We start from the raw sequence: 11648 nt of genomic DNA on the forward strand, positions 1-11648 counted from the left end.
CTCACCTCAGCCTCCCAAAGGCGCGGGATTACAGGCTGAGCCACCAAGCCCGGCTGATGATTTTTTTATGTATTGTAGAGATGAGGTCTCACCGTGCTCCCTAGGCTCTTCTGGAACCCCTGGGCTCAGGCAGTCCTATTCTTTCTGCCTCCCAAAGTGCTGGGATTGCAGGCATGAGCCACCACACCTGTCACTATGCTTTATTTTTTAAGAGGTAAATCCTAAATATTTCTGTGGAAGCAACATGTGTTACGTTGACATTTTAAAAATTTGTTTAATTATTAAATATTTTAAGTATGCATTGAAGTAATTTTAACTTGTAAGATTCTTCAATCTGGAAATTGGGAAATATGTTTAAGTTTTTAGAATTATCATTTTAAATAGATGTTTATGGTTTTACCTCTTTTTTTTTCTTTTTTGAGTCAAAGTCTCACTCTGTCACCCAGGCTAGAGCTTAGCGGCCCAATCACAGTTTAACACAGCCTTGACCTCCCAGGCTTAGGCAATCCTTTTGCCTCAGCCTCCCAAGTAACTGAGACTGCAGGCACACGCCACCACGCCTAGCTAATTTTTTAAATTTTTTTGTGTGGAGACCAGGTCTTGCTGTGTTGCCCATGCTGATCTCGAACTCCTGGGCTCAAGCGATCCTCCCACCTCGGCCTCTCAAAGTACTGGGGTTACAGGTGTGAGCCACTGTACCTGGTGTGACCTCTTTTTTAATATGTTGCAAAAGGTGATGTAATTCCATGTATATTTACAAATGAGGAAGGAGATCACCTCGCTATTTTTAAGTACTTAAAGTAAAACTAGAAGAAATTTTGTTTCCTGAATATTTTTGAAGTAGTATTTTCAACTCTTTATCCAAAACTTTTTTTCATCTAGGCTGGAGGCAAAGCCGGAAAGGACAGTGGAAAGGCCAAGGCTAAGGCAGTGTCTCGCTCACAGAGAGCTGGGCTACAGGTAACGAATCCATGCTGTTATAGTTCTTTATTATTCTCTTTACTGTTACAACTTGTGACCTATAAATGTTTCGTCAGTTATAAAAATCTACTTTATTACTACAGGTCTTCAATAATGAGATTATTTGGTCAAGACTAAATTATAAAGTTAAGAATTATGTCATGGAAGTATACTGTATATTTTTTAAAGATAGTGTAATGGTACATTAACTGTCAAGATGAGATAAAATTTGGGCAGACAATAATGAACTCCGTTAATCCTGGATGACATGATCCAGATGATAGAATCAGAATTAGAAATGGTAGAGTTAGAAATTTGAGATCATGTATGTAAAATTGATAGTGTATGCTATTGATGAGTTTCCTGACCTAAGAGAATGAGAAAGGAACACATCTTGATGGACCCCTTGAAAGCATGTTTTTGTTTTTTTAGTCTAAGAAAGAAAAGATGGAGGAGTAGTCAGTTAGCATGAGAACACTAGTCTGTGAAGCCTAAGAAGAAATGCTTTTGGGGTCCTGCTGTGTGTCAGACTATGTGACAGTCACTAAGGTGCAGAGGAGAATAAGGCATGGATCCTGCTCTTAAGAAGTTCGTGGTTACTTCGAGACTAAGTGTAAATGAAAAAAAAGAGGCTCTTTTTCCTTGAGGATGAGATTTAGAAGTGGTTAATGTCATTGCTGCTGGTTTTCAAGGGTAGTGTTTTAACAGAAACCAAGTTTGGGTTGGAAAAAATGTGTGACAAGAAGGTAAGGATCTCAGGATTTGTTTTTCAGTTCTGCCTTTGGAAAGGGGCTATCTAGACTAACTGGAAACAGTCATCGATTTGAAGTTTTCAGTGAAGTCTGCAGTAGGAAAGGAACCCGTGGAAAGGAAGTAGTAATTGGAGCTGCTGAAATAATGGAGCAGTCAAGGGGTGAGGAAGGTCTGTGAGAAAGTTAGATCTTGGAAATGAGAAAATACCCTCGTTTTCAGAAGTAGAAAGAGTCATAATGAAAGAGTAGTATTGATTTTTGTAGGTCACCTCTTGATTTGAGGAAAGAACAGAGGTAGTGTCTGAGGAAGGTGTTGGAGGTTCAAAGACACGTGGCTGTTATGTGAAACTGAATGTGCAATTTATGACAGCACAGCAGCGTTTCTCTTCATTTTACGTTGAAACTCTCCATATTATGCGGAAGTTAAAGATTTTGGACTGATTACCAGGACACACACACAGGTCCTGAGAACTGTTAGTTGCCAAATAGGTTTGGCTTCTTTTTTTCTTTTTTTTTTTGAGTTGGAGTCTCACTCTTTCGCCCAGACTGGAGTGCGTGGCTGCTCCCGGCCACCGCAGCCTCGACCTGCTGGGCTCCGGCCATCCTTCCACCTCAGCCTTCCAAGTAGCTGGAATTACAGGCGCGCACTACCAGGCCCGGCTAATTTTTGATTTATTGTAGAAATGAAGTCTCGCCAAGTTGCCCAGGCAGATCTCGAACCCGCGTGCTCAGGCAATCCACTCACCTCGACCCACAAAGTGTGAGATTACAGGCTGAGCCACCAAGCCCAGCCAGTTTGGTTTCTTATGTGTGTGACCAAGTTTTTTATTATTTCATGTTTACTCATATTGTTCAGCCTTTGCTTATACTCAGTGCAATGTTAAGACTGCAGCGCTTCCCACTGAGACGTCTTTCTTTCAGTTTCCTGTGGGCCGCATCCACAGACACTTGAAGACTCGTACCACAAGCCATGGACGGGTGGGTGCCACTGCTGCCGTGTATAGTGCTGCGATTCTGGAGTACCTCACTGCTGAGGTTTGTGGGGGGAATGTCTACTGTGTGTGGGAATCCAAGAGATTCACGAATCTAAGTAACAAAGACCTGTGGAATCGATTTTTTTTAAAAGACATGTATGCTGATTGCTTTCTTCAATAGCAGTTTTGTTTTGTTTCATTTTTGCGTTGGAGCTCTGGCCTATTTAACTTATTTTCCTGAAATGTCAAACTGGCTAATTTTTTTTTCATAGAGAGGAGGTCTTGCTATGTTGCCCAGACTGGTCTTGAACTCCTGGTCTCAAGCAATCCTCTCACCTCAGCCTCCCTAAGTGCTGAGACGACAGGCATGAACCACTGCACCCAACCTAATAGCATAATATGCATCTTGTTTAAAATGCATCTTGTCAGCTTATTACCCAGAATTGATGCAAAAGAACCTTGGCATACTTGTTTTTAAAGTTAAACAAAGACCAGCAATCCTTTTTTTTTGAGTTGAAGTCTACTTTGTTGCACAGGCTAGAGTGCAATAGCACACTCACCATCACCACAGCCTTGACCTGCTGGGCTCAGGGGATCCTTCCATCTCAGTCTCCTGAGTAGCTGGGACTACAGGTGTGCACCACCTCACCTGGCTGATTTTTTTATTTATTGTGGAGACAAGATCTCACCAAGTTGCCCAGGTTAATCTTGAACCCCTGGGCTCAAGCAATGCTCCCAACTCCCAAAGTGCTGGGATTACAAGCATAAGCCACTGTACCCAGCCCATTGATTTTCTTTAGGGGAGGAATAGGGATGGGGAAAGCCATGATCTTTGCCCCATGAATTAAGAGCTCTGGCCTAATTAACTTATTTTCCTAATAAGTTAATTTCCTAATAAGATACAGCATTTTGTATGCAGATAAAAGACCTAGGAGAACCCTGCAGAGAATCAGAAAATGGGATTAGGTTTTTTTGTCTCTGATGTCATCATATATCATCACACTGGTAAATCATTACCTCACTTCAAGTCTTTATAAAGTAAAAAGTTATGCTGTAACTTCACAAATACTATAGTATATTTTGGTTATATACAAAATTCAGGGTTCACTTAATTAGCAGTACAGTATCTTTTTTTTTTTTTGAGTCAGAGTCTTACTCTGTCACCCAGGCTGGAGTACAGTGGCATGCTCACAGCCACCGCAGCCTTGACCTGCTGGGCTCAGGCAATCCTTTGGCCTCAGCCTTCCAAGTAGCTGGAACTACAAATGTATGCCACCATGCCCGGCTGATTTTTCTTGATTTGTTGTAGAGATGAGGTCTCACCAAGTTGCCCAGATTGGTCTCCAGCCCCTGGGCTCAGGTAGTCCTCTCACCTTGGCCTCCCATAGTGCTGGGATTATAGTCATGAGCCACTGTGCCCGGCCAGCAGTACAGTGTTTTATACTCTTTTGTCATATCACTTAAAAATATGGATTGCTAGCTAGGTGTGGTAGCTCACACCCGTAATCCCAGCACTTTGGGAGCTCAAGGCAAGAGGGTCGCCTGAGCCCAGGGGTTCCAGACCAGCCTGGGCAATTTAGTGAAGACCTAGTCTCTACAAAAAATCAGCTGGGTGTGGTGGTGCACACCTATAGTTCCAGCTACTTGGAAGACTGAGGCAAAAGGATCACCTGAGCCCAGTAGGTAAAGACTGCGGTGGCTGTGAGCATGCCACTGCACTCCAGCCTGGGCGACAGAGTGAGACTCAAAAAAAAAAATTAACCAGGTGGGGTGGTACACACCTGAGGTTCCAGCTTCTTGGAAGGATAAGGTGGAAGGATCGCCTGAACCCAGCAGGTTGAGGCTGCTGTGGCTGTGAGCTTGTCACTGCACTCCAGCCTGGATGACAGAGTGAGATTCCAACTCAAAAAAAAAAAAAAGAAAGAATCCAGCTTTTATGGGCTGTGCAAAAATAGACTGTGTGATATCTTACATACATGACTTTTCTAAATGTTCACATTAGAATCTTGGCTAAGGGGCAGTATCCCCGTCCTTATCTTTAATTTCTTTTGATATAGAAATAGGTTTTTGCTCAAGTTTTCTGTCTGTTGTAGAGAATGAATATAAAAAGGGTCAAATGAAATAATGAGACCATTATAAAAGCATTATTGCAATATAAGAGAGAAATGTTATTTTATGTATTAGTTTATTTTTGGGTCAGAGTCTCATTCTGTCACCCAGGCTGGAGTGCAGTGGCACCCTCATGACCACAACAGCCTCTATAGGCACACACCACCATGTCCAGCTAATATTTTGATTTATTGTAGAGATGAGGTCTCACCAAGTTGCCCAGACTGGTCTTGAACCCATGGACTCAGGGAATTCTCTCACCTCAGCCTCCCAAAGCGCTGGAATTATAGGCGGGAGACACTGTGTCCGGCCAAGAAGAATGTTATTAACGGTTTATATATTTTGTCTGTGTGTTGTATATGCAAATACTAGGATGATCTTTTTACTATATTTGGGAGTCTACAATGAATCCTCCAACTTTGCCTTCACCTGATGTGTTATCTTATGGTGCTTTGTAGGTGCTGGAGCTGGCAGGTAATGCTTCCAAGGATCTCAAAGTAAAGCGTATCACCCCACGTCACTTGCAGCTTGCAATCCGTGGTGACGAAGAGTTGGATTCTCTCATCAAGGCTACCATAGCTGGGGGTGGTATGTATTATTTCTTAAGTCTAGAGTATCATTGGTCTTTCTAACTAGTGTATCATTCAGATCAATGATACAGTGCATTTGAACGGTTAACTAGAAAGTACGATCTACTGCATTTCTAAGTTTCTTTTCATAATGATCTGAATAAATATTTCTTCTCTTTATAGCCACATATAATGCTTTTATTTATTTACTTATTTTTAGTTGGAGTCTCTCACTCTGTCACTCAGGCTGGAGTATAGTGGCATGCTCACGGCTACCGCAGCCTCTACCTGCTGAACTCAGATGATCCTTCTGCCTCAGCCCTTCCAAGTGGCTGGAACTACAGGCACGGGCCACCACACCTAGCTAATTTTTTGATTTATTCTAGAGATGAGGTCTCACCTAGTTGCCCAAGCTGGTCTTGAACCCGTGGGCTCAGGCAATCCTCTCTCCTCTTCCTCACATAGTGCTAGGATTACAGGCATGAGCCACTGTAGCTGGTCTCAAAGTAATTTTTCAAAGGTAATTTAAAAGGTATACGAAATATTTAACATCAGGCTTTTAAGTATTGTGTGAAATTTAGGCAAAGAAGTGGCTAAAATAAAAAGCATTATATGGTCAGGTGAGCCTGGGCAACTTGCCAAGACCTCATCTCTATAATAAATCAAGAAAAATTAGCTAGATGTGGTGGTGCACTCTTGCTTGTAGTTCCAGTTACTTGGAAGGCTGTAGCAGAAAGATCGCCTGAGCCCAGCAGATCAAGGCTGCGGTGGCTGTGAGCATGGCACTACACTCCAGCCTGAAAGACAGAGTGAGACTGACTCGAAAAAAAGAAAAATTTCTTTGAAAATTGCTTGCATACCCTTGCGAGGGCTGGAATAATTTAAATGGGTCAGGTCAAGGAAGGTGAAGGTGAGAGGTAAGTTGATGGTTTGTGATCTTTTTTGGATAATCCTTGGAGAACCTTATGAAATCTGTGGTTACTCTTAAAAGTGCACATAAAAATCACACAGTTTTACATACAGTTTTAGAGAGATTCACAGACTCCTGAGGGTAACTGTTGGTATAGATACTTTAGCAGGATCAGAATGTGAAAAGGTACTTAAGTAAATTGTATTCTGTGTATAATTTCACTTTTGCTTAAAGCCAACTAGGGAAATTTTTAATAATACTTTTTTTAATTTCATTCTAGGTGTGATTCCTCACATCCACAAATCTCTGATTGGAAAGAAGGGACAGCAGAAAACTGCTTAGGGGGTTAATTTAACCAACCCTCTTCCTCCCCGTCATTGTACTGTAACTGAGACAGAAGAAACAGTGGGGATATGTGGAATTTTTAACAACAGTAAAATGGAAAAGCATAGACAATTACTGTAGACATGATAAAAGAAACATTTGTACGTTCTTAGACTCGAAGTTTGATAAAAGTACCTTTTCATGTGGTGCCAGTTGTGTGTTGATTGGCTAGGTTTCTCCCATGTGTTTTATACAAAAATGGAATTGATAAATCATTTTTTACAAAATTAATATGTCTCAAAACTGTTCTGTTCATAATGTATTGGAACTATTTTGCTCAGACTTTTACATTTTTAAAATCTCAAATTGTTTTTTCAGAGTAATCTTAAAACAAATTGGGAATATAGCTTTACAATGATATTATGTTATTTGACTCTTAGATGCTATTAATCTATAGCACTTTTCACAACCACTAAGAAAGAAAAACTGCCCGTTTAAACCATGGTATATTATCAATTGTGAGACATATCCCCATTTCAGAGATGTGGAAATGTGTGCATTTATGACTGAAATAGGGTAGTGGAGTCATTTGAATTCCCTTCTGAGCACTTAACATGTGCCAGGCCCTGTCCCCGTGTTCAACTGACCAAGAAGTTAATGACCCCTGTTCCCACCCCCCATTATAGCCGTGGAGCCTAAGGCTTACAGAAAGCAAGTGATCTGCCAACAACATTCAGCTACTGGATAGAAAACGGCAGGGCTGGGATTCAGACCTAAATCTGACCAACCCCAGAGCCTGTGATCTTACTTGGATTTGATGTGAAATTTATCTAAGGCTTTTTGTTTCTGGTTTAAAATCCCAACTTGTCGTGGTCTTTTACTGATGCAGTAACATTCAGTAGTTTGCACAGTTTTTTAAAAATTATTTTTCCTTGTCAGCTTCTAAGTAACTATTAGATTTAAGTTAATGTACTAGTTAATGGTTCATTAGAAAATTATATTTTTCTGCCTGGAAGTCTTAAAGAAGGAATTTTTAAGTGTTTTATAAGGTTATACTATCCAAACTCATTTTTTAAAATGTATTTTATTATGGAAATTCTCACAAATACACAAAAATAAAGAGACTAGCAGAATGAAGCCCTGTGTGCCCATCCTACAGCTTTAACAGCTGTCCTGTGGTCCATCTTGTTTGCCTTTATCCCTATCCCCCTGTGGATCAATTTGAATCCCATTGCAGGTATAGTAGTTTCATATCTATAAGACATTAGAGACATACTTAAATAATAAATATTGGATTGTTATGTTATAATAATGCATATTATAATAAGTATTTAAGTCTGTCTCCAAAGATAGGACACTTTTTAGAACATTACCACAATATCTGCATTTTGTTAATATATCTTAAATTTCTTTTTAAACTATAGATTTCTCATTCCTCTCTGTTTTTCTAGTAATTTAATTTTTTTTCTTTTTGAGTTGGAGTCTCACTCTGTTGCCCAGGCTGGAGTGCAGTGGCACACTCACAGCCACCACAGCCTCGACTTGCTGGGCTCAGGTGATCCTTCTGCCTTAGCCTTCCAAGTAGCTGGGACCACAGGCACATGCCACCACGCCTAGCTAGTTTTTTGATTTATTGTAGAGACGAGGTATCACCAAGTTGCCCGGGCTGTTCTAGAACCCCTGGGCTCGGGCAATCCTCTCATCTCGATTTCCCAAAATGCTGGGATTATAGGCATGAGCTACCACACCCTGCCAAATAATTTAATTTTTGAAGAAACTGAGTTATTTGTCCTACAGAACTATCCCTCAGTGTGGATTTTACTGAATGCACCCTAATGGTATTCCTTAAATTTTTTTTTTTTTTTTTTGAGTTGGAGTCTCACTCGGTCGCCCAGACTGGAGTGCAGTGGCCACTCCCGGCCACCACAGCCTCGCCTGCTGGGCTCCAGCAATCCTTCCGCCTCAGGCTTCCGAGTAGCCGGAATTACAGGCATGCGCTACCACGCCCGGCTGATTTTTTGATTTATTGTAGAAATGAGGTCTCACTGCCCAGGCGGGTCTCGAACCCGCGGGCTCAGGCAATCCACTCACCTCAGCCTCCCAAAGGCGCGGGATTACAGGCTGAGCCACCGAGCCTGGCTATTCCTTAAATTTTTTCGTCCCATCTGTATCCTCTAAAGTGACAGTGAAATTTTAAAAGCATTTGATGTTCCGCATTGGTTTTTCACAGAACTAATACATAGGTGATGTTATATACTTCCTTTTGTACGTAATGCCTGTGGGTTTGAATGCTGCCAGCCTGCTAATTCATTATGAAAGTTCTCTATCACTAATGGTTTTAGCTATCGTGAATGATATTTGCCCAGACCTGGGATTTCATTAGGAGTTACCAACCGGTGATATCCTGCCATTTCTTCTGTGTCTGTTAGCTGAAATTCATAAAGAACTTTTGCTCATCAATTCGCAAGGCAGGATAGAAATAGAAATTTCAAATTCTGTTGAAATTCAGATTGATAATGTTCTATTGATAATTCAGATTGAATTATCTGGGCACACATTTTGAAGTTTCTGTGTCAAGGGCAGACTGGGTGCTATGGCTCATGCCTGTAATCCCAACACTTTGGGAGGGCAAGGTGGGAGGAGAATCGCTTGAAGCCAGCAGTTTCAGATCAACCTGGACAACATAGTGAGACCTCCATCTCTTCACAAATAAAAAGAGAGCCTGGCCTAAAATCATACTTGTGTAAGGTTTTAATAGTTTTCAAAAACAAAAGTTTCGATAGAAGGCAAAATAACAGACCTTCCTTTGGTTGAATCAAGGCAACAATTGCTTCAAATATCTAATTAATTTTGGTAGTAGTCTCTTGACTACATAATGTGTTCCCAGGATTGTATTTTTTGTTTTCTAGTGGAAAACTTGACACAGAAGTAGCACAATTAGACCTTGGACCCTTGGCCTACCTTCACAGTAATGAACAGTCTTTTTTCATTTGTACCCAACCCCTCTCCCACTGCGTCATTTTAAAGCACATCCCAGCCATCGTATCATTTCATCTATATTTTACTATGTAAGAGCCAAAAAACAGCTTTTCCTTTTTTTTAGATTGAAAAATACAGTTAGTTTAAAAACTAAATTAGAAAGGGGGAGGCCGGGCTCGGTGGCTCAGCCTATCATCCCAGCACTTTGGGAGACCGAGGCAAGTGGATTGCCTGAGCCCGCGGGTTTGAGACCCACTCGGGCAACTTGGCAAGACCTCGTCTCTACAATAAATCAAAAACTAGCCAGGCGTGGTAGCGCGTTCCTGTAGTTCCAGTTACTTGGAAGACTGAGGCAGAAGGATCGCCGGAGCCCAGCAAGTCAAGGCTGCAGTGGCCGGGAGCATGCCACTGCACTCTAGCCTGGGCGACAGAGTGAGACTCCAACTCAAAAAAAAAAGTTTTTTTTATAACTACTAAAAGCGTCCACTCTAAACTACCATAACACCGAAACAATTTTTTTAAGGTAGTTCAGACCTACCTGTATTTTAGATAGTACACTACAGCACTTCAACAGAGAGAAGGATTTTTGTTGCTGTTTAATAGAAAATAGAACTTGAGCTGGGCCTGATAGAATGGGTTGAGTCTAGTAGGGAAATAGCACAGAAAGTTTTTGGGACAGAAGAATGTCATTAATATGGGGAGCTATGACAAATGACCTGAAGAGTACCTGACTTTAAGAAACGTTGAGAGATGTGACACTGGCTTTGGTGCCTATGGTTGAATTTACTGCTATGGTTCTCTTCTGACTTTTTTTGTGAAAATTTTCAAACTTGCAGAAAAGTTGAAATAGTCATATAACAGTCAACAATTCTTATCCTCACCACTTAGATCTACAATTAGCATCTTGCTTCTATCACATAACTCATCTATGAGGTGGCCCTTATTTGTCTGCTTTTTTATTCTGTGTCCTGTTATTTCTTGTTAGAGAAGATGTTCCTAAATCAAATGGTGTCATTGTATTTATTAGGTGACTGAGACTTTGGTGATCAAGTGAAACAGGATTCTACTGGGATGTGTGCTAAACTGAACCGAGGGACCACCTGAAAATGCTGAACAAGGATGTTTGTTTCTCAGATATGTGAATCTGATTTTAAGTAAAATTCTTTATCTGCCTAGGAGGATCTTTTATTTAAAGTAACTTCAGAGCACTTTTGTGCATACTAGTAGTTTTCTGAATGCATAGAGTGTTCTATTTATGTTTGGCCTTTTGGATAAACTATCATTCAGGTGAAGACTTCATGAGTCTGGGACTTCCAAGTACTGGAAAGAATGAGAACATAGGAGTGGGAAGAGAATAGTGTCTGTTTCTCGGTTTTTGTTTCAGTGGAGTTCCTGAGTGGAGTAACCTGAAATGTGTAAAAGTTGAAGACCACCCCACTCCCATTCCTAGTAAAAATGAGTTATTCCACAGTTTACCAGTTCACTAGCATTTCTTAAAGTACAAATACATGGTGTTTATTTGAGTGAGACCCAGTTCAGCTGCTGTAACTGTTTGGACACTTGGCAGAGGGCAGAGTACTTCAGAGCATCTTTGAAAGGAGAGGGCATTTTGTTTACCTTGAGGGCTATAGATGTACAAGACAGATTCCAGGAGGAAATAAATGACAGGCAGAATTTTGGTCCCTGTGACTATACCTCTCCTAGTGTTTCAGCTGTGAATGTGTTACATTATGTGATAAAAAGGACTTCACAGATGCATTAAAGTTTCTAAAATTAGGGATGTTATCCTGAATTATATGGGGGCGACCCAGCTTAATCACATAAACCCTTTAAAAACAAGAAGAAGCAGGAGTCAGATTCCAAGGGGGACTCAAGATGCCATTGTTGGCTTGAAGATGGGGGGACCAAGTGGAAAGCAGGAGAAAGAAGCGAATCCTGCCAACAGTGAGCTTTGAAGAGGACCTTGAGGCACAGATGAGAACCTTGGCCTCAGCTGATGCCATGATTAGGCCGGTGAGACCCTGAGCGTAGAGTCAGCCATGCTGTGTCAGACTTCTCACTTACAGAAACT

The 11648-nt window shown here is 41.1% G+C and overlaps 1 protein-coding gene across 5 annotated transcripts in view; it reads left to right on the forward strand.

The window, feature by feature from the left end:
- LOC103269282 (histone H2A.V) overlaps positions 1 to 10752 on the forward strand; it is a 16928-nt gene extending 6176 nt beyond the window's left edge. The window contains exons 2-6 of one of the 5 annotated variants that reach the window (XM_021717017.1): positions 883 to 960; positions 2634 to 2747; positions 5254 to 5383; positions 5751 to 5757; positions 10565 to 10752. In XM_021717017.1, coding sequence (XP_021572692.1) covers positions 883 to 960; positions 2634 to 2747; positions 5254 to 5383; positions 5751 to 5757; positions 10565 to 10577 — 342 coding nt within the window. In that variant the 3' untranslated portion in view covers positions 10578 to 10752. Of the gene's footprint in view, positions 1 to 882; positions 961 to 2633; positions 2748 to 5253; positions 5384 to 5750; positions 5758 to 6554; positions 6890 to 10564 lie in introns of those variants that run through there. The other 4 variants (XM_008066868.2, XM_021717020.1, XM_021717018.1 and 1 more) reach the window with 4 other exon arrangements.
- Positions 10753 to 11648: the final 896 nt, after the last annotated feature.

This window comes from Carlito syrichta, unplaced genomic scaffold (genome assembly GCF_000164805.1).
Source record: "Carlito syrichta isolate Samal-C Ts95f unplaced genomic scaffold, Tarsius_syrichta-2.0.1 Scaffold309173, whole genome shotgun sequence".
Lineage (NCBI taxonomy): Eukaryota > Metazoa > Chordata > Mammalia > Primates > Tarsiidae > Carlito > Carlito syrichta.